Source organism: Chiloscyllium plagiosum, chromosome 4 (genome assembly GCF_004010195.1).
Source record: "Chiloscyllium plagiosum isolate BGI_BamShark_2017 chromosome 4, ASM401019v2, whole genome shotgun sequence".
NCBI lineage: Eukaryota > Metazoa > Chordata > Chondrichthyes > Orectolobiformes > Hemiscylliidae > Chiloscyllium > Chiloscyllium plagiosum.
In genome coordinates this window covers 69,692,097-69,713,010 of record NC_057713.1, presented here as the reverse complement: position 1 = coordinate 69,713,010, position 20,914 = coordinate 69,692,097, and the positions used below count along the sequence as shown (strand labels likewise).

Genomic DNA, 20,914 nt, shown 5'->3' with positions numbered 1-20,914 from the left:
GCAACTGTCCTTTGTACACCAGCTAACTAACAATACGTGGAAAGAAAAATACCAATGGGGCCTTCAGAGAATGAGGATAACCAGTAAAATATGAAATTGGTACCTCCAAGGATCTGGGTCTTGTGTTGAGATGGTCTGTCTTGGAGAGAGCCAACCTTGAAGCATGTCTCCTGTTCCAGCTGCTTGGTGTCTTGCCCACCCCTTTGTGAGGGAGTGTGAGGGTTACAGCACTGACTTGATAGAACCTTGGATACTATCAAGGCATCTGGACTCAGCAGGTCTAGGAACAAGGACAGCATTTCGACCAAGACTTGGCAACAATAGAAAGCCTCCCCAACCTTTATCTGGCCATCTGTTGCTGAGATCCATATGTTCAATGTATGACCAGATGAGTCACAAAACGTCGAAAAACCATCTAAACCTTCATTAACTAAATGCTTTCAACATTTCATTATGGAAGCGTATTTGAAGGAGAATGCCAACAGATATGGCATTATAGATGGTGGTAACATCATCAAGTTGGTAATAACTCTGGCTCCCATCTACACCCAGGTCTGAATATTTCATCAAGCCTCCTTCCTGTCAGTCAACCTCCAATTATATAAATGATCTCGATGATAGGACAGAAGGTATCATCGCTGACAACACAAAGGTGGGTAAGAAGTAAGTTGTGAAGGAGACTACAAAAGTATATAAGTGAGTGAGTGGACTGACGATTTGTGAAATGCAGTATAATGTAGGAAAACGTGAAATTATCCATTTTGACAGAAAGAGCAAAAAAAGCACATTACCTAAATGGTGAGAGATCGCAGAGCTCAGAGATGCAAAGAGATCTGGATATCCTTGTAGGTGAATCACATAAGGTTCATCTGCAGGTATAGCAGATAATCAGGAAAGTTCATCATTTATTGTGAAAGAAATTGATTCCAAAGTAGGGAGGTTACGTATCAGTTAGACAGGACACTGTTGAGACCACATTTGGAGCACTGTGTACAGCTTTGGTCACCTTATTTAAGGAATGATATAAATGCATTGGAAGCAGTTTACCGATTTTTGAGATTGCAGTCAAATAAGCCACAATCTTATTTAATGACAGCCTCAAGGCACCTGTTGTTTAGATTAGATTAGATTACTTACAGTGTGGAAACAGGCCCTTCGGCCCAACAAGTCCACACTGCCCCGCCGAAGCGCAACCCACCCATACCCCTACATTTACCCCTTACCTAACACTACGGGCAATTTAGCATGGCCAATTCACCTGACCTGCACATCTTTGGACTGTGGGAGGAAACCGGAGCACCCGGAGGAAACCCACGCAGACACGGGGAGAACGAGGAAACTCCACACAGTCAGTCGCCTGAGGCGGGAATTGAACCCGGGTCTCTGGCGCTGTGAGGCAGCAGTGCTAACCACAGTGCCACCGTGCCGCCCAGTTGTCTTACTTCATTACTCATACTTTCAAATGGAAACAAACACCCTGGTTTTTAAGCTGTCTCCTTAACCTCTTGAATCACCCTCAGAATCTTACATTTCAATGAGAGCACCTCTCATTCTTCTAAACTCCAGAGTACAGGCCCAATCTACTCAACCAGGAATCTAAACCCCAGAGTACAGGCACAATCTACTCAACCAGGAATCTAAACCCCAGAGTACAGGCCCAAATCTACTCAACCAGGAATCTAAACTCCATAGTACAGGCACAATCTACTCAACCAGGAATCTAAACCCCAGAGTACAAGCCCAGCCTACTTAACCAGGAATCTACACCCCAGAGTACAGGCCCAAATCTACTCAACCAGGAATCTAAACCGGGCTTATGCCCGAAACGTCGATTCTCCTGTTCCCTAGATGCTGCCTGACCTGCTGCGCTTTTCCAGCAACACATTTCCAGCTCTGATCTCCAGCATCTGCAGACCTCACTTTCTCCACATGAAATGAGGAGTCGCCTTATGACTCAGTTTGACAAACTGGGCTTGTATTCACTGCGGTTTAGCAGAGCAAGAGCAGACTTGATTGAAACATTTATGATCCTGAGGGTGCTTTACCGAGTGGATAGGGAGATGATGTTTACCCTTGTGGGAGAATCTCAAACCAAAGGTCATTGCTTAAAGATCAGTGGTCACCGTTTAAAATAGAGATTAGGCAAATTTATTTTCTCAAAGGTATCATAATTTTTGTACTGCTCTTCCTGAAAAGGAGGCAGATGGAGGCAGAATATGTGAATATTTTTAAAGCAGAGATTCTTGTTAAGTAAAGGGGTGACGTGTTATCAGGGTTAAGCAGGATGTGATTTTTGAGATTGCAGTCAAATCAGCCACAATCTTATTTAATGACAGAGCAGCCTCAAGGCACCAATTGTCTTACTTCATTACTCATATCTTCAAATGGAAACAAATACTCTGGTTTTTAAGCTGTCTCCTTAACCTCTTGAATCACCCTCAGAATCTTACATTTCAATGAGATCACCTCTCATTCTTCTAAACCCCAGAGTACAAGCCCAGCCTACTTAACCAGGAATCTAAACTCCATAGTACAGGCCCAATCTACTCAACCAGGAATCTAAACCCCAGAGTACAGGTCCAATCTACTCAACCAGGAATCTAAACCCCAGAGTACAGGCCCAACCTACTCAACCAGGAATCTAAACCCCAGACTACAGGTCCAATCTACTCAACCAGGAATCTAAACCCCAGAGTACGGGCCCAACCTACTCAACCAGGAATCTACACCCCAGAGTACGGGCCCAACCTACTCAACCAGGAATCTACACCCCAGAGTACAGGCCCAATCTACTCAACCAGGAATCTAAACCCCAGAGTACAGGCCTAATCTACTCAACCAGGAATCTAAACACCAGAGTACAGGCCCAATCTACTCAACCAGGAATCTAAACCCCAGAGTACAGGCCTAATCTACTCAACCAGGAATCTAAGCCCCAGAGTACAGGCCTAATCTACTCAACCAGGAATCTACACCCCAGAGTACAGGCCCAATCTACTCAACCAGGAATCTAAACACCAGAGTACAGGCCCAATCTACTCAACCAGGAATCTAAACACCAGAGTACAGGCCCAATCTACTCAACCAGGAATCTAAACACCAGAGTACAGGCCCAATCTACTCAACCAGGAATCTAAACACCAGAGTACAGGCCCAATCTACTCAACCAGGAATCTAAACACCAGAGTACAGGCCCAATCTACTCAACCAGGAATCTAAACCCCAGAGTACAGGCACAATCTACTCAACCAGGAATCTAAACCCCAGAGTACAGGCACAATCTACTCAACCAGGAATCTAAACCCCAGAGTACAGGCACAATCTACTCAACCAGGAATCTAAACCCCAGAGTACAGGCACAATCTACTCAACCAGGAATCTAAACCCCAGAGTACAGGCACAATCTACTCAACCAGGAATCTAAACCCCAGAGTACAGGCACAATCTACTCAACCAGGAATCTAAACCCCAGAGTACAGGCACAATCTACTCAACCAGGAATCTAAACCCCAGAGTACAGGCACAATCTACTCAACCAGGAATCTAAACCCCAGAGTACAGGCACAATCTACTCAACCAGGAATCTAAACCCCAGAGTACAGGCACAATCTACTCAACCAGGAATCTAAACCCCAGAGTACAGGCACAATCTACTCAACCAGGAATCTAAACCCCAGAGTACAGGCACAATCTACTCAACCAGGAATCTAAACCCCAGAGTACAGGCACAATCTACTCAACCAGGAATCTAAACCCCAGAGTACAGGCACAATCTACTCAACCAGGAATCTAAACCCCAGAGTACAGGCACAATCTACTCAACCAGGAATCTAAACCCCAGAGTACAGGCCCAATCTACTCAACCAGGAATCTAAACCCCAGAGTACAGGCACAATCTACTCAACCAGGAATCTAAACCCCAGAGTACAGGCACAATCTACTCAACCAGGAATCTAAACCCCAGAGTACAGGCACAATCTACTCAACCAGGAATCTAAACCCCAGAGTACAGGCACAATCTACTCAACCAGGAATCTAAACCCCAGAGTACAGGCACAATCTACTCTGCGTGGGTTTCCTCTGGGTGCTCCGGTTTCCTCCCACAATCCAAAGATGTGCAGGTCAGGTGAAGTGGCCATGCTAAATTGCCCGTAGTGTTAGGTAAGGGGTAAATGTAGGGGTATGGGTGGGTTGCTCTTCAGCGGGTCAGTGTGGACTTGTTGGGCCGAAGGGCCTGTTTCCACATTGTAATGTAATCTAATCTAAACTCCCCAGTACAGGCCCAACCTACTCAACCAGGAATCTACACCCCAGAGTACAGGCTCAACCAGGAATCTACACCCCACAGTACAGGCACAATCTACTCAACCAGGAATCAGCTGACTGAACCTTCTCTGAACTGCCTCCAATACAAGCCGATCCCTCACCAAGGAATCCAACCCTCAACATACTTCTCCAGATGTGGTCTTATCAAAGCCCCATACAATTAAAGCAAGATCACCCTATTCTTCACTTCATTGTTGCCCATCATTCAGATTGATCCAACACACCACCCTGTTCCTTAGTTAACGAACATTACCACAGCTCATAGCCTTTGCAATATCCAGTGTCTCCAATCGTTTGTTGATGTGACATGGGGATGATTTAACATCTCAATGCAATAACAGAAATTACTGGAAAAGTTTAGCAGGTCTGGCAGCAGCTGTGGAGGGAAAGCAGAGTTAATGGTTCGGGAGGGGGGGTAAGGAATAAATGATAGGTGAGGGGAGAGTCAAAGAGCAAGAAGAACCGTTGGACAGACAAAGGAGTCAATAACGATCTGGTTAGGAGGGCAAATAGCTGTTAATGGAGACTGTTAATGGAAAACAATGGGTGTGTGTAATAGCAGACCATGTGATAACAAGGCCTGGTGTATGGAGTTTGGGGTAACGTCATGGGAGAGCTCAAGCCCTAAAGTTGTTGAACTCGACAGTGAGTCCAGAATCCTGCAGCCTTCCCAAGCAGAAAATGAGGTGCTGTTCTTCCAGCTTGAGCTGAGCTTCACTGGGGCACTGCAGGAGGTTGGACAAACACAGCAAGCCAGGCAGCATCAGGAAGTGGAGAAGTCAATGTTTCAGATGGAACCCTTCTTCAGAAACCTGCTGTGCTCTTCCAGCCTCCTGCTTGTCTACCTTGGATTCTGGCATCTGCAGTTTCTTCGTCTCTAACCAGGAATCTAAACCCCAGAGTACAGGCCCAATCTCCTCAACCAGGAATCTAAACCCCAAAGTACAGGCCTAATCTACTCAACCAGGAATCTAAACTCCACAGTACAGGCCCAATCTACTCAACCAAGAATCAGCTGACTGAATCTTCTCTGAACTGCCTTCAATACAAGCCGATCCCTCATCAAGGAATCCAACCCTCAACATACTTCTCCAGATGTGGTCTTATCAAAGCCCCATACAATTAAAGCAAGATCACCCTATTCTTCACTTCATTGTTGCCCATCATTCAGATTGATCCAACACACCACCCTGTTCCTTGGCTAACGAACATTACCACAGCTCATAGCCTTTGCAATATCCAGTGTCTCCAATCGTTTGTTGATGTGACATGGGATGATTTAACATCTCATTGCAAAAATAGAAATTACTGGAAAAGTTTAGCAGGTCTGGCAGCAGCTGTGGAGGGAAAGCAGAGTTAATGATTCGGGAGGGGGGTAAGGAGTAAATGATAGGTGAGGGGAGAGTCAAAGAGCAAAAAGAACCGTTGGACAAACAAAGGAGTCAATAACGATCTGGTTAGGAGGGCAAATAGCTGTTAATGGGGACTGTTAATGGAAAACAATGGGTGTGTGTAATAGCAGACCATGTGATAACAAGGCCTGGTGTATGGAGTTTGGGGTAACGTCATGGGAGAGCTCAAGCCCTAAAGTTGTTGAACTCGACAGTGAGTCCAGATTCCTGCAGCCTTCCCAAGCAGAAAATGAGGTGCTGTTCTTCCAGCTTGTGCTGAGCTTCACTGGGGCACTGCAGGAGGTTGGACAAACACAGCAAGCCAGGCAGCATCAGGAAGTGGAGAAGTCAATGTTTCAGATGGAACCCTTCTTCAGAAACCTGCTGTGCTCTTCCAGCCTCCTGCTTGTCTACCTTGGATTCTGGCATCTGCAGTTTCTTCGTCTCTCACTGGAGCACTGCAACAAGCCTGAGACAGAGATATTGGCCAGGGAACAGGGTGGGGTGTTGGAGTGGCAGGCGTCTTGAAGCTCAGGATCTGTTTTGCAGGCAGAGCAGAGATGTACTACATAGCGGTCACCCAGTCTTCACTTAGTTGCCCCAGTGTAGAGGAGACCACATTATGAATACAATAGATTAGATTGTAAAAAGTGCAGGTAAAGTGCTGCTGTATGTCTGGACCCTTGGATACTGAGGAGGGAGGAAATAAATGGACAGGTGTTACCCCTTCTACGGTTGCAGGGGAAGGTGCCATGGGGCTGTGGGGGGTTGTTGTGAGTGAAGGAGGAGTGGACTAAGGTTTCTGTTTCTGTTTCTGATTTACAGCATCCACAGTTCTTTCTGTTGACATTTCAATGCATTATTTTAATAAAAAGTATGAGAGGAAAGAAAACGTGCTATTGCCAAGCAACAGGAGTCCAAAGATACAGAGAAAGAGACTGTTCGGGAAAGTCAGATTGTGTGTCACGTGCCAGAGGGTGAAGGGATGCTGACACTGGATGTTAGTGAACTCATGGTTGCTCTGAAATTAAACTGACTGTGAGCTAGATTGCAATCTACTTTAGGACTCTCAGTGAGTGACACCAGGTGAAAGAGAAACTATCTAGTTGCTGCATATTCAATGAAAGGAAACTAAATGCAGCTATAGCAACCCAATTGTGAACAAGGGGTCTTCACAAAGACAGAACATTAACACTTCACTGAGGTTCAGGAGGCTTGAAGGATATCGAGAACAGTGAGAGCTTGAATCCTTTTATGATGTTTGTCATTAATTCTTTCCAAACTGTCTTTTGTAATCTGTCACATTCTTCCTCCTTTAATAAACACCTTATTCCACGTTAAAAGTATACCAGCAGCCACTTGTGTGTTCAATAACTGATCTCCATGGTTAAAAAGGAGCAACGATGGGAACTAACAAGCTGGGTTTCACTCTGGAATGGGACTTGTTCAGTGAGCACACCACCTGGAATTGTAACAACTTACAGTCCTGACCCACATGAATCCAGACTCACCATTCTGCAGCAAGTAGTGCAGGGCATCACGATAACCATTCCAGAGAAACCTCCGCAGAATCTGAAACACAAAATGTCACTGTTACAGGTTCCACACACAGGCCAAAGAACCACCAGGAGCTGCTTCCTGCTTCACTGGGCAGTGAGCCACTAACCACTCATTCCCACGTCAGGAGGGAGTGGCACTTCACTGGCACAGACAGGCATGGAAGGCTCCAAGTCTGATCAGCCCATTTGGCCATCTTAATGCACAGCTCCAGGGCAAGTGGAACTGAACCTGCTCTTTCTGGCCTGGGCGAGGGGCACAATCAGAGTGTCACAACGTACAGCCCCGATTCACATGAATCTGCAGCAGGTGGTGTAGGTCATCACTATAACCATTCCAGAGAAAAGCCACAGCGATGCTCCCAATGGACAACCTACCCAACAAAGCACTGCTTAAGCTCACTGCATCACCAATCTCCACTCAATTCCACTAACCCTCCAAACAGGACTAACAAGGTATAGATGACATGAAAGAAAATGTTTTCACACAGTTGGGGTCTGGGGTGCACTGCCTGGAAATGTGTTGAAGGGAGGTTCAGTTGAGGCTATTGAAGAGGACATTGTATTGTCTTTTGGATAATAATGGTGTGGGGAAATGAGAGGGAACTGGCCCGAGACAATGGAGCCAGACTTGCTATTAACAACTGATTAGATCACAGAGACAGGGCAGGCATGATGGGCCAAATAGCCTTCTTTTGCACCGAAGTAATTCTGAGACTTTGTGATTCAGGGACAGGAGAAAAGTCATGGAGTCAGACAGATCTCCAGCACGGAGGAAGGTTTTTCGGCCCATCGTGTGCGCTCCAATCAAAAGCCACCACCTAACTATTCTAATCCCATTTTCCAGCACTTGGCCCATGGCCTGGTATTCCTTGGCAATGAAAGTGTATAATCTAAATACTCCTTAAATGCTGAGGGTTTCTCCCTCGTCGATCCTTACAGGCACTGAGATCCAGATTCCCATCACCCGCTGGGTGAAAACATTTTTCCTCACAACTCCTGTAAACATTCTGCCCCTTGGTCACTGATCCCTCCATCAAAGGGAAACATTTCTTCCTGTCTTCCCGATCAATGTCCCTCATCAGCGTATGCATCCCAATAATGTCTTCTCTCAACCTCCTCTGCTCTAAGAAAACAATCCCAGTTTGTCCAATCTGTCTCCATAACGGAAATCCCTAGCCCAGGGAACATCCTGGTAAATCTCCTCTGCATCCTCTCCAGTGCTACCACTTCCCTCCTATAATGTGGGGTCAGAACTCCACACAATACTCTAGCTGTGACCCAACAAACTTTTTATGCCATTCAGCATCACCTCCTTGCTCTTAAACTCTATGCCTCGGCTTATAAAAGGCAAGGAACCTATTTGCCTTCTGAACTACTTTACCCACCTGTGCTGATATCTTTTGGGAGTGGTGTACCTGTACACCGAGGTCCCTCTGATCCTCAGTGCTTCCCAGGGTCCTACTGCTCATCATGTATCTCCTTGCTATAGGTTGTCCCACCCAAGTGTATCACCTCACATTTATCCAGACTGAACTCTATTTGCTATTGATCAACCCAACCAGCCCATCAATATCCTCCTGTAATCTGAGGATATCCTCCTCATTATTTATAACCCTCAACTCTTGGAATTTCTGCGAACTTACTGATCAACCCTTCTACATTCGATTCTAAATCATTTACACAAACCACAAACAGCAAGGTCCCTAACACTGACCCATGTGGGACCCCCATTGGATGCAGAAAGTTGAGTGCCTTCCTGCACACTCTATCCTCCTTTTGAGCCTTTGCTGTTCTTTTTTTTAGCCCTCGGTAGACTTCACAAGCCTCCCTTTTTCTCTTAACCCAATGCTGCATATCCATTGAAATTCACCTTTTGTCTTCTTTGGAATACGTTAGCCCTGTACTCTCCATATTTCCTTCTGAAATAGCTCCTTGAAAGTGGAATCGCAGGTAGATAGGATAGTGAAGAAGGCGTTTGATATGTTTTTTTTATTGGTCAGAGTATTGAGTACAGGAGTTGGAAGGTCATGTTGCAGCTGTACAGGACATTAGTTAGGCCACTGTTGGAATATTGCATGCAATTCTGGTCTCTTTCCTATCAGAATGATGTTGTGAAACTTGAAAGGGTTCAGAAAAGCTTTACAAGGATGTTGCCAGGGTTGGAGGATTTGAGCTATAGGGAGAGGCTGAACAGACTGGGACTGTTTTCCATGGAGTGTCGGAGATTGAGGGGTGACCTTATAGAGGTTTACAAAATGATGAGGGGTATGGATAGGGTAAATAGGCAAAGTCTTTTCCCTGGGGTTGGTGAGTCCAGAACTTGAGGGCATAGGTTTAGGGTGAGAGGGGAAAGATATAAATGAGACCTAAGGGGCAACGTTTTCACGCAGAGGGTGGTACGTGTTTGGAATGAGCTGCCAGAGGAAGTGGTGGAGGCTGGTACAATTAAACATTTCAGAGGCATTTGGATGGGTATATGAATAGGAAGGGTTTGGAGGGATATGGGCCGGGTGCTGGCAGGTGGGACTAGATTGGATTGGGATATCTGGTCAGCATGGACGGGTTGGACCGAAGGGTCTGTTTCCGTGCTGTACATCTCTATGACTCTAGATTCTAAATATATCCCATTGTTCTGAGACAGGTTTACTTGAAAGTACCTATTCCCAATCCACTCTGGCCAAATCATGCCTGATCTTATTAACACCAGCTTTCCGCTAGTTTACAACTTTGATTTCAAGCCCATTCTTGTCCCTTTCTATAACTCTGTTAGATTTAAGTTTGTTATGATCGCTGGCTCAAACTGCTCCCCATTGCTACTTCAACCACTTGCCCAGCCTTATTACCCAAGATTAAACTCAGTCACAGTGCTGGGAGCAGTCCTTTCACCAGAGGCTAGAAGGCAGAGAGAAAGGGATAGGAAGATGACAATGGCCTCGTGTCAGCTGGCCATCCATTGACTGTTTTCGAAAGGAGGTGAGAAGGTAGGGAACAGAATGTGGAAGAGGGTCTCATGGGTGTCGGGTTACCTTAGATTGAGGTGGGAAGAGAGCGGATGAAACACGATGCAGGTTCTCAGGCGATAACACGAAGCTACATTTCCCAAACCAGATGAGGAAGCAGTCAGCAGCGTTCCTGGGACAAATATCCATCTCTCCTGCAAACGGTGAAATGGTGATGGTGTTTCTCGCATCGTCTAAAGGCTGCATGTTGGTAAACCCTCCGTCAACATATCGCTGCCAAAGGAATCGCAGATACTAACATTCACTGTCACCCAAAGCATGGTCCAACCCAGACTCACCATTGATTGCACTCCCTGGGCCTTGTTAAAATATTAAAAAATAAAACTGGACTCTCCAGTACAAGTTGTTCAAATGCTTTGAAATCTCGCAGAGTAAAAACAGAAGCAAGCAAGTTTGCAATCGGGTTGGGGGCTCAGGTTAACTATTTTATTCCTTTAACCTGATCCCCTCACCCCAATCACCGGGAGCTTAGAATTCTCTCACGTTTCAATAAATGAAACATTTTTCAGGAAACAGTTCTGATTAGAAGAGAAATTAACATTTCAAGATTACGTAGTTATAATCACACAATGTATAATCACTGGTCAATCTAATATTGTACTATCTTTCTTAACTGCAACAAATGTAGATTTTAGGATTATGTGACTCTGCTTAGCTTCACTTAATAAAGAAATGCACTCTAGGGTTCTGAACAGAATGAAGGTTCAAGCTTTCTTGAGCTGCTGCAGTCCATGTGCTGTGGGTACACCGACAGTGATGTCAGGGAGGGAGTATGGGGATTTTCACCCATTGACAGTGGAGGAACAGCGATGTATTTCCAAGTCAGGATGGTGAGTGGCTTGGAGGGGAACTTGCTGGTAATAATATTCCCATGTATCTGCTGCCCTTGTCCTTCTAGATGGAAGTGGTCATGGGTTTGGAAGGTGTGTTCTGAGGATCATGAGTGAAATCCTACAGTTCTTCTTGTAGATAACCATAGATATGTACTATTGAGCATTGATGGTGGATGGAGTGGATGTTTATAGTGCTAATAAACAGGCTGCTTTGTCCTGGATGGTATTAAGCTTCTTGAGTATTGTTGGAATTGCCTTCATCCAGGCAAGTGGGGAGTATGCCATCAGACTCCTGACTTGTGCCTTGTAGATGGATTTGGGGAGTTAGGAGGTGAGTTACTCACCACAGTATTCCTAACCTCTGACCTGTTCTTATGGCCGCTATATTTATATGGTGAGCCCAGTTAAGTTCTTTGTCAATGGTAACCCCCAGGATGTTGATAGTGGGAGATTAGGTGATGGTAACACCATTGAATGTCAAAGGCCAGTGTTTAGATTGGTTCTTAGTAGTGATGGTCATAGCCTGGTGCTTGTGTGACTCAAATGTCAGCCCAAGCCTGGATACTGCCCAAATCTTGCTCCATTTGAGCATGGCCCTGCTTCAGTATCTGAGGAGTCATGAATGGTGCTGGACACTGTGCAATCATTGGCGAATATCCCTACTTCTGACCTTATGCTGGAGGGAAGGTCATTGATGAAGCAGCTGAAAATTGTTGGGCCGAGGACACTACCCTGAGGGACTCCTGTAGATATATCCTGGAGCTGAGATGTCTGACCTCCAACAATTACAATCATCTTCCTATGTGTCAGGTATGACTCTAATCAGTGGAGAATCTGTCCCTTAATACCCATTTATCCCAGTTATGTTAGAGGTCCTTGATGTGACATTCAGTCAAATACAGCCTCGATGTTCAATTGAACTGCACGCAGCTAATTACATTCTTAACCATCCCATTATAACCAGGAGATCCCCTTCAATTGTTTCCTTCCATTGTATGTAATTACCCCATATACCTCAAATATCTATTCTTCACCCACAAAACCCCACCATAGGCTGCAAGATCCATTGTGTATGATAGATGGTTGGTCACATACAATGCAGCTGTATCATCTGTTTCACTGGAGGATGAAATCATTGCTTACACCAATGTCTCACACCCTGGCCTGTAAACAATATTGTGATGTCTCTTCACAAACTCGCGTATCCATATGAAGATGTTGGAGTTATCCTGGCTCAAGTTGAGATAATTGTCTACATGCTCACTGACTGTGTTGTATCATTTTCTTCTTTCTTTTCAACAAGGTAACATGTATATGTGGTTGGGTGATGGAGCAACAGAGTGTAGCCACCAGTGAGGGTAAACCTTGAGAAGTGCCATGTAGATTTAACATGACTACCTGAAATCTTGGTAAACAAGTTTGTGTTTAATGATCATAGACAGTGCATGACAAACAGTACCTTCTCCAAGACCATTAGATTGAGGGAAGTGAGGGGAGAGCTGGCTTGTTGAACACCCCACTTCCTGGACAACCTGGAAAGGTACAGTGTACTGCAGGCAATGTGTTGGGAAAATACCAAACATCCTGAATAGTACCATTAATGTGTCAATGACTGCTGCACTAGTGGTGTCTTGGAGTTGGTTCACAAAGGGGATTTTGGTGATATAGCTACCATGAAATAATGGAACATATCAGTTACAACTTTGCACCATGACTCAGAAAGAACCTCATGTGGAGTGAGAGGTTCTCTCGGAGGCTGAAGTTGTTCACTTGATCAAGGTCCTTACTGCTGCTGCGTCAGTAGATGGGTCACATGACAATCTCTCTTCTTATTTCTGCACATGGTCACCATTCGCCTAGCTTTTAATGCTCATATCAAATATCTTTTAGTGTTAAAAGTGCTATATTAATACAGTTGCTACTGTTTTAACACTTTATTTAAATGCAATTTGTGTTAAGTGATCAACAGGCAAACTGGCCATGCATAATATGTAGTTTAATGAGTTAGAGATCTGGCAGGTAAAGATAAAGTTGCTCACTCAGTAACTTGAGGATATTCTAATAGACTTTCCACACCAGCGTCCAACTTCAATCCTGAGGGAATGATGGTAGAAGGAGAATGAAGAAGAAAGAAAAGCTACCCGAGTGGACAAGCACCAGCTCAGGAGCCATTCTCTACTGCCATCTTGGAAGGGGTGCACACCTTCTTTCTTCTTTATTTGCTCTTTTCCCTTTCTTTTTTAGTTTTCTTTAGTTTTTTTGCCTCTCCACTTACGTTCGAGAGGGAGCTTGGTTGTGGAGGCAGCGGTGGCAATAGCAGTGGCTGGGGGCCCAGAGCGGGGTCTTTGCCCGTCAGCCATGAGGTGGTTAGTGCGCCAAGGAAGACTCTGGTAGTCAGCGGCATCACGGAAGTGGCTAGGGCCCTGGAGTGGCACCAGAGTGGGACTCTGGTGGTCTATGGCAAGACAGCTGGTGAGCCCAGATGGTGGTCAGCAGTGCAGAGGCCCAGGGATTGAGCCATTATGGGGAAACTCAGCATGGAGTGACTGCAGGCCCAATGGCTAAAACAGGACTGTAATTTGGAATTTTAACTTTATTTCTTACTCACTACATTATACTGGTAAGAGCTGTAATGTTGGACTTTTAACTTATTTCTTCATTTTTCTTTAATTGTCGCCATTCACCTTGTACCTAAGATGGGGCCGTGAATAGTGATATTGTACATTTTTCACTGTGCTCCTGTATACCTGTACCTGAGTACACGGGACAATAAAACCTAATTCTAAGAAAGTTTACAAAGTCAGCATTAGCTCCAAGGTACTCTTGTCCAGTCATGTGTGTGAGGAAGATAGTTTCAAAGTTGCTCCTCATTGCAGTCCATCCAGAAAAGCATTTCACAGTTCCTGTCAGAACGGTAACCTTTTTGGTGACTGGCAACTCCTCCCCAAATTGTTTACAATTGGGAATGTTGTTTTCTCCCTGTTGCGATATTTCGGGTCTCACAGACAGTATAGTTCACCACTGGAGGGCCCCTTGATCAGCACCACTGGCTCCCTCGCAGATTAAACACACCAGTTTAATCCATTTAGTCACAGTGGAATCAGGCCATTGCAGAACAGATGAGGAAAAGATGATCAAAAAGCTTAATCCAAGAATGTTACTTTCCCAGTGGGGAAGAGAATGTATTTGGCAGCATAGAATGGGGGCTGAAAACAGAAAGATGTACGCACAGGTATAACTTCATTCGATGGGAATTAAAGGTTTCACATTCTAACACTTAAATATGGAGACAGGACAGGATTGAGTAAATTATCAACCCAACAGGGCATCATAACGTTTTGGTTGTTGTTGGTGCCTATAACATTCTGACATGGTCTTTTCCCATCAGCACCTGATGTGAGGGGGGCAGGAAATGTTACCCTCTATCAGATTCTCCACACCATTTACTGAAAACAGCAGAGCAATCAATTTATAAAAAAACTCAAGAAAATCCAAAACACCATAAACAAACACAAAGACCTTTAAAAACAGCACAGAGTCGAGTTAATGTGACCTACAATGTTGATTTCAGGCACCAGTGAATAGAATGGCATATTAAGAGCACAAGGACGCCATGGGATCATGTGGCTCAGAGCAAGAAATGGGAAACAACAGGATTAACATTGACAGGCTAAATCCTCTCTTTGTAAAGCATAGCGATCGATACATGTTTCTCATCCAGCAATCTGCAGATACACAGACCACAAACAGACCCTGAGGCATGGTAACTGGGAGCAACCAAGCTGCACAGACTTAATATTTACAATAGATCACAGAGACACCAGGAAGAGTCAAAGGTCCTTAAGGAGAACAGGCAGAAAATCAGAAAAGGAGGAAAAATGAAAGTCTCAAGCCAAGACCCTGGGTAGAACCTGGAATTTCACTAACTTTAAGATCCTTAAACACATTGTTTAAAATTAAGACAGACATTTTGCATTACATGATCTAATGATACAAGTTCGAAGTCTTGAAAATAATTAATTTCTTATTAAATAATTTAAATGCTTTGTAGCCTCCCCTGCCTTTGACTACCCATATTTAAAGTGTCTATCTGCATGCATTTCCTGTCCACAGCACCATACTTCCTGTTGTCAAATTCACTGTTTTCGTTATTTTTTTCGACTTTAAATTCCTATTACCACATTTAAAATGGAAGTTGCTCATGTGACCAGTGTACTGCCAGTCATGTGCTAGATACTTGCTTCACTTTATCCTGGGTATAGAGACAAGAAAAAGTCACTTAGTCTTTCAAGCCGGTTCCACCTTATTCAATATGATCATGGTTGATTTTCTATCTAACTCCATAGCTGTTGGATTTTGAATGGTATTGAGGATGTTAACAACCTCAGTTCTGAAGTTGATTTGACATCAACTGAAACGTGTGGAAGAGTGTTTCAAATGCTGTCACCCTGTTTGCTTCATGTTTCCTAATTTCACACTTGACATGTCTGGTTCTAACATTTTCACCGTCTAGTCCCTGATATAAACTTTGACACTCTGTCCAACTGACGGGTTTCTCTCTATCGATCTTAACCTTTTCCTTAAAAATTCAATCAGATCACCCCCTAATCTTCCAAAGTTCAGCGAGTACAGCCCAAGTTTATTTAATCACTCCCGATAATTTAACAATTAGAGTCCAGGTGGCATTCTGGTCACTCTCTCCTGCACTCCATTCCCGGTGAATGCACCTTACATAAAATGTGGCACCCAGGGCTGGTCATAGTACTCCAGTTATAGCTAACAGGACGCTGACAGACAGGTGGAATGAGCAAACACAGGGACGACTAAATTCAAGGCAGAGGGATGGTATATTTTCATTACAAAGGACAAAGAAAGACAGTCCATGTGTTAAATGATGTGACTCTAAAAAGTACACAGAAACATGGAGGGTTTTGAGCACAAGTCAGAGGTGGCAGGACAGGTTGACAATGCCATTAAATAAACCACAGACCTTTGGAAATCAGGATAAAATGTCAAAAATTAGGAAGGCATTCCATACTGATACAAAACATGCCTTCAGGTAAAGTGCTATGTCCATCTGGGCACTACACTCGGGAAAAGTATAGGAGGGATTTACCAGAACAGCTTGTAGGGTGAGGGGGTTTCAAATGAGTGGACAGATGGGAGAAATTGGAATTGTTTTCTTCAGAATAGAGAAGGCCAAGTGCAGATTTGTTAGAGAAGCTCAAAATCATGACGGGGTTTTGGATAGAACAAACATAACTATGAACTATGAACAAACAAGAACCATATCCAACTGTCAGTCACTATTTGAGATCACAAGGTAAAAGCAGTTGACAAAAGAACCAGCAGGAACTCAAGGATTTAATTCTCAATAGTGTCGAGGGTTTGGAATGCACTGCTTGGAGTGTATTGAGTCCAGAATCAGTGGCATCTTTGAAAGTGAATTGAATAAATACTTGAAGAACAATCTTTCAGTGATGCTGGGAAAGATTGGGAGGTGGGATAAATGAATTTCTCTTTGAAGGAGTCAATAGAATGGGTCCTTTTGTCTTCTGTTACTAAAAGGCAAAAAATATTTTTCCAGCCACAAAGCTGCAGCACAGTCTCCAGAATGGGTCAGTGACTACATACCACACCACGGAAAGCTGGAGGGATCAGGCCACAGTAAATAGGAACAAAACAGCTACACAGCAATGCCTGTGTGAAGGAGAGATACATTTGTTACTTATCTTCATGACATTATCAAGTCTTCATCTTTTACAATTCAACTGAGGATGTACAAAGTTAAAAATCACACAACACCAGGTTATAGTCCAATAGGTTTAATTGAAGCACTAGCTTTCGGAGCGCTGCTCCTTCATCAGGTGGTTGTGAAGTATAAGATGGGTAAGATGAATAAGATAAGACAAGATGGGTAACTGAGGATGGGTAAGATAGAAAATATCCAATCAAATAGGTTCCAGGATGTGGACAATCTAAAAACAGATAATAGACCCTAACAATTCTAATCATTTTACTAACAGTTTCTCAACATTAAAGTCACTTATACAAGCTCAAATTAAAATGTTAAAGTGTAAGGAATTTCTGTGCAATCACAAATGAGGTTAGAATATAAAGAAACAAACATTACGGAATGATAAGCTGCAAGGACAAGAATGGCATGTTCTAGGCACCGAGCCAGTGAGTCAGCAGGTGACATAAAAAGCCTTTCCAGTTAAACAGTGCCTGAAGGCAGTAACTCGAGGAGAATGGAGAGGGAGAGTGAAAGAATGGGGGCAGGGGGAGAATAAATGCATGATGGATTACAATGTCTTGGACCAGACCTAGACAACTGTATATGAAGACCTTTTCCTTGTAACGATTTCTGTGGTTAACCGTATCCGTCCATTCAAACGTAAATGAGGGTGTCCCCATACCATGGAACCAAACCCTCAACGAGAGTACGCATCTGGAGGGGGTCGAAAGGACAGTGAGAAGTGGGGCAAAGGCAGGATGTGCTTGGTATAACGTGCAAACATTCTGCACAGTCAGAAAAGTTCCCCAAAGCCCTAACACTTTCAACCTGAACATCAGCTGAGAAAAAGTAGATTGTTACCTGGACAAGTTCCTCGTTGGAAGTGAAGTCAGAGACCAGGACGTTCTGTCCATCAGACACCCGGGTGAGGGAGATGAAAAGTCTCCCACAGGCAAGTTCATGGGCATTCTTGGGAAGATTCTCCACCAAACTTTTGCGTACAATCTGCAGTAGGTTCACTAAAGGGTGGATCGGTCCAAGGAACCATCTCCTTGACAGTCTAGCAATTCGCTTGAGGCTCTGGTAGAAATGGTCTGGAACACGGTCAGAAATGGATACAAGAGTGACGGGAGTCCATGAAAGGAAAAGAATCATTCGTGACAGAACACAATAAACTCTAAAGGCTGGATTTGGGGGATTTTGCAAATCTTCCATTTGAAATAGGAAAATCATCTAGCAAAACAGTTAAGTACAAAATTGAAATGCTGGAAATCTGAAAGCAGAAAATGCGAGAAATATTCAGCAGATCTGGCCACAGATGAAAGGCAACAGACCTGAGACATTAATCCGACTCAGTCCATAGGTGCTGCCAAATCCCTGGAGCATTCCAGGATCTTGGACTAAATTCTACATTTGTGTGTTCAAATTAACTGGTGCAAAGAAAACATTGAGGTTTAATTTTGACGCAGGTCAAGTGTGCACTCGAGAGTTATAGAAGTGGGAGGATAAATATTAACTGATACGTATGAAGTCAGAAATGTTTGGGGCAGCATGCTTCCGTTCATAAATATAATCTTCTTTCTCACGTTTGCTCTTTGAGTCTGAAATGAAATTCTGGGCAGAAAAATGAGTTGCTGGAAAAGTGCAGGAGGTCAGGCAGCATCCAAGGAGCAGGAGAATCGACGTTTCGGGCATAAGCCCTTCTTCAGGAATGAGGAAGGTGTGCCAAGCAGGCTAAGATAAAAGGTAGGAAGGAGGGACTTGGGGGAGGGGCGTTGGGAATGCAATAGGAGGAAGGAGGTTAAGGTGAGGGTGATAGGCCAGAGAGGGGTGGGGGCGGAGAGGTCAGGAAGAAGATTGCAGGTCAAGAAGGCGGTGCTGAGTCTGAGGGCTGGGACTGAGATAAGGTGATTGGAGGGTTCCTAAGCGGAAGATGAGGCGCTCCAAACAGACCCCACCACCCAACATATATTTCCCTCCCCTCCCCTATCAGCGTTCCGGAAAGACCACTCCCTCCGCGACTCCCTCGTCAGGTCTACACCCCCCATCAAGCCAACCTCCACTCCCGACACCTTCCCCTGCAACCACAAGGAATGCAAAACTTGCTCCCACACCTCCCCCCTCACTTCCCTCTAAGGCCCCAAGAGATCCTTCCATATCCGTCACAAATTCACCTGCACCTCCACACACATCATTTCCTGCATCTGCTGCACCCGATGTGGCCTCCTCTACATTAGGGAGACAGGCCACCTACTTGCAGAACGTTTCAGAGAACACCTCTGGGACACCCGGACCAACCAACCCAACCGCCCTATGGCTGAACACTTTAACTCCCCCTCCCACTCCACCAAGGATATGCAGGTCCTTGGCCTCCTCCATCGCCAGACCATGGCAACACGACGCCTGGAGGAAGAGTGCCTCATCTTCCCCTGGGAACCCTCCAACCACAAGGGATAAATGCAGATTTCTCCAGCTTCCTCATTTCCCCTCCCCCCACCTTATCTCAGTCCCAACTCTCAGACTCAGCACCGCCTTCTTGACCTTCAATCTTCTTCCTGACATCAACGTCCCCATCCCCTCTCCGGCCTATCACCCTCACCTTAACCTCCTTCCACCTATCGCATTCCAAATGCCCCTCCCCCAAGTCCCTCCTCCCTACCTTTTATCTTAGCTTGCTTGGCACACCCTCCTCATTTCCGAAGAAGGGCTTATGCCCGAAACGTCGATTCTCCTGCTCCTTGGATGCTGCCTGACCTCCTGCGTTTTTCCAGCAACACATTTTTCAGCTCTGATCTCCAGCATCTGCAGCCCTCACTTTCTCCTTTGAAACAAAGGCCAACATTCCATTTGCCTTCCCTATGAGCTGCTGAACTTAGATACTAACGTTTTGTGGTTCACAATTGAAAGCATAGATCTGATATACACTGACCCTGGAAAATTCCTTGGCTGGGCTGAAAGGAAGTTTTTCCTCTTAAAGATGAAGTTGATCCAATGTTTCCAAAGACAGTTTCCATTATCAGAGTGGACAGAGGAATCTGAGAAGAATTATACAAAAGATGTGATTGTGGCACAGCAACAGGTAGCAAAGATTGAATGACAGAAAATGTGCCAAAAGCTGATTTTTTTAAATAAGATGTGGACACATTTGTATAACAGGAGAAATATTCTGTATTTGCCCGTCTTTTGCTGTATATGTAATTATTAATAACTTTGCTTTGATTAGTTTATTATAAATTAAGATTGTTCATATAAAATCTGTAGTTTCAGTCACAAAGTCTCACTGAGTTCCTCATTTCTCATTTATCTCTGACAGCTCCAAGGAGATGTGTTGCTTTCCACATTCTTCCAGGACATCAGCTACAATTCCTTCAAAGAACTGGCAGATCAATACATCCAAACTGAAGTGAGGAGCAAAGTGACACAGGAGAACCCCGACCTGGTCAAGTTTGCTTTTACTCTCGATTTTACTGCAAAGGTAGCAGGGCTGTGTACCCGCAAAACAGTTAAGTACAAAATCGAAATGCTGGAAATCTGAAAGCAGAAAATGCGAGAAATATTCAGCAGATCTGGCCACAGATGAAAGGCAACTGACTTGAGACATTAATCCGACTCAGTCCATAGGTGCTGCCAAATCCCTGGAGCATTCCAGGATCTTAGACTAAATTCTACATTTGTGTGTTCAAATTAACTGGTGCAAAGAAAACATTGAGGTTTAATTTTGACGTAGGTCAAGTGTCCACTCGAGAGCTATAGAAGTGGGAGGATAAATATTAACTGAAACGTATGAAGTCAGAAATTATTGTGGCAGCATGCTTCCGTTCATAAATATAATCTTCTTCCTCACGTTTGCTCTTCGAGTCTGAAATGAAATTCTGACAAGTTGAAAAAGAAAGCATCACAGATAATGAGTTTTTCGGAAATAGAATGAGCCGAAAATATATCTTCAGTGAACTGACAAGACGTGAACAGAGATAGAGAAATATAGAAAATAGCCAACAGGGGAGAAAGATAGTGAAAATAATTCAATTCACCTCCCCCTCCCCCACGA

General features: G+C 44.3%; 1 protein-coding gene across 1 annotated transcript; it reads right to left on the bottom strand.

Annotated features, from left to right (window-relative positions):
* Positions 1-7: 7 nt before the first annotated feature.
* Positions 8-20,668, bottom strand: LOC122549112 (patatin-like phospholipase domain-containing protein 2). The gene is made up of 6 exons (XM_043688397.1): positions 20,381-20,668; positions 17,728-18,122; positions 16,764-16,829; positions 10,303-10,509; positions 7,229-7,289; positions 8-280 (listed from the first exon to the last, which is right to left on the bottom strand). Exons 2-6 carry the CDS (start codon positions 18,097-18,099, stop codon positions 27-29), a joined length of 960 nt encoding a protein of 319 aa, XP_043544332.1. The 5' UTR covers positions 18,100-18,122; positions 20,381-20,668; the 3' UTR covers positions 8-26.
* Between the last annotated feature and the right edge of the window lie 246 nt (positions 20,669-20,914).

Bases quoted from the DNA above. Each gene is read 5' to 3' on its own strand.
- LOC122549112 (XM_043688397.1), bottom strand. From the start codon at position 18,099: ATGATTTTCCTATTTCAAATGGAAGATTTGCAAAATCCCCCAAATCCA. The intron at 16,830-17,727 runs GTAACAATCTAC...TCCTTCACACAG, and splicing joins CCAACGAGGAACTTGTCCAG to GCATTGCTGTGTAGCTGTTT. The intron at 7,290-10,302 runs GTAACCCGACAC...TTTGTGTTTCAG, and splicing joins TCTTCCCACCTCAATCTAAG to ATTCTGCGGAGGTTTCTCTG.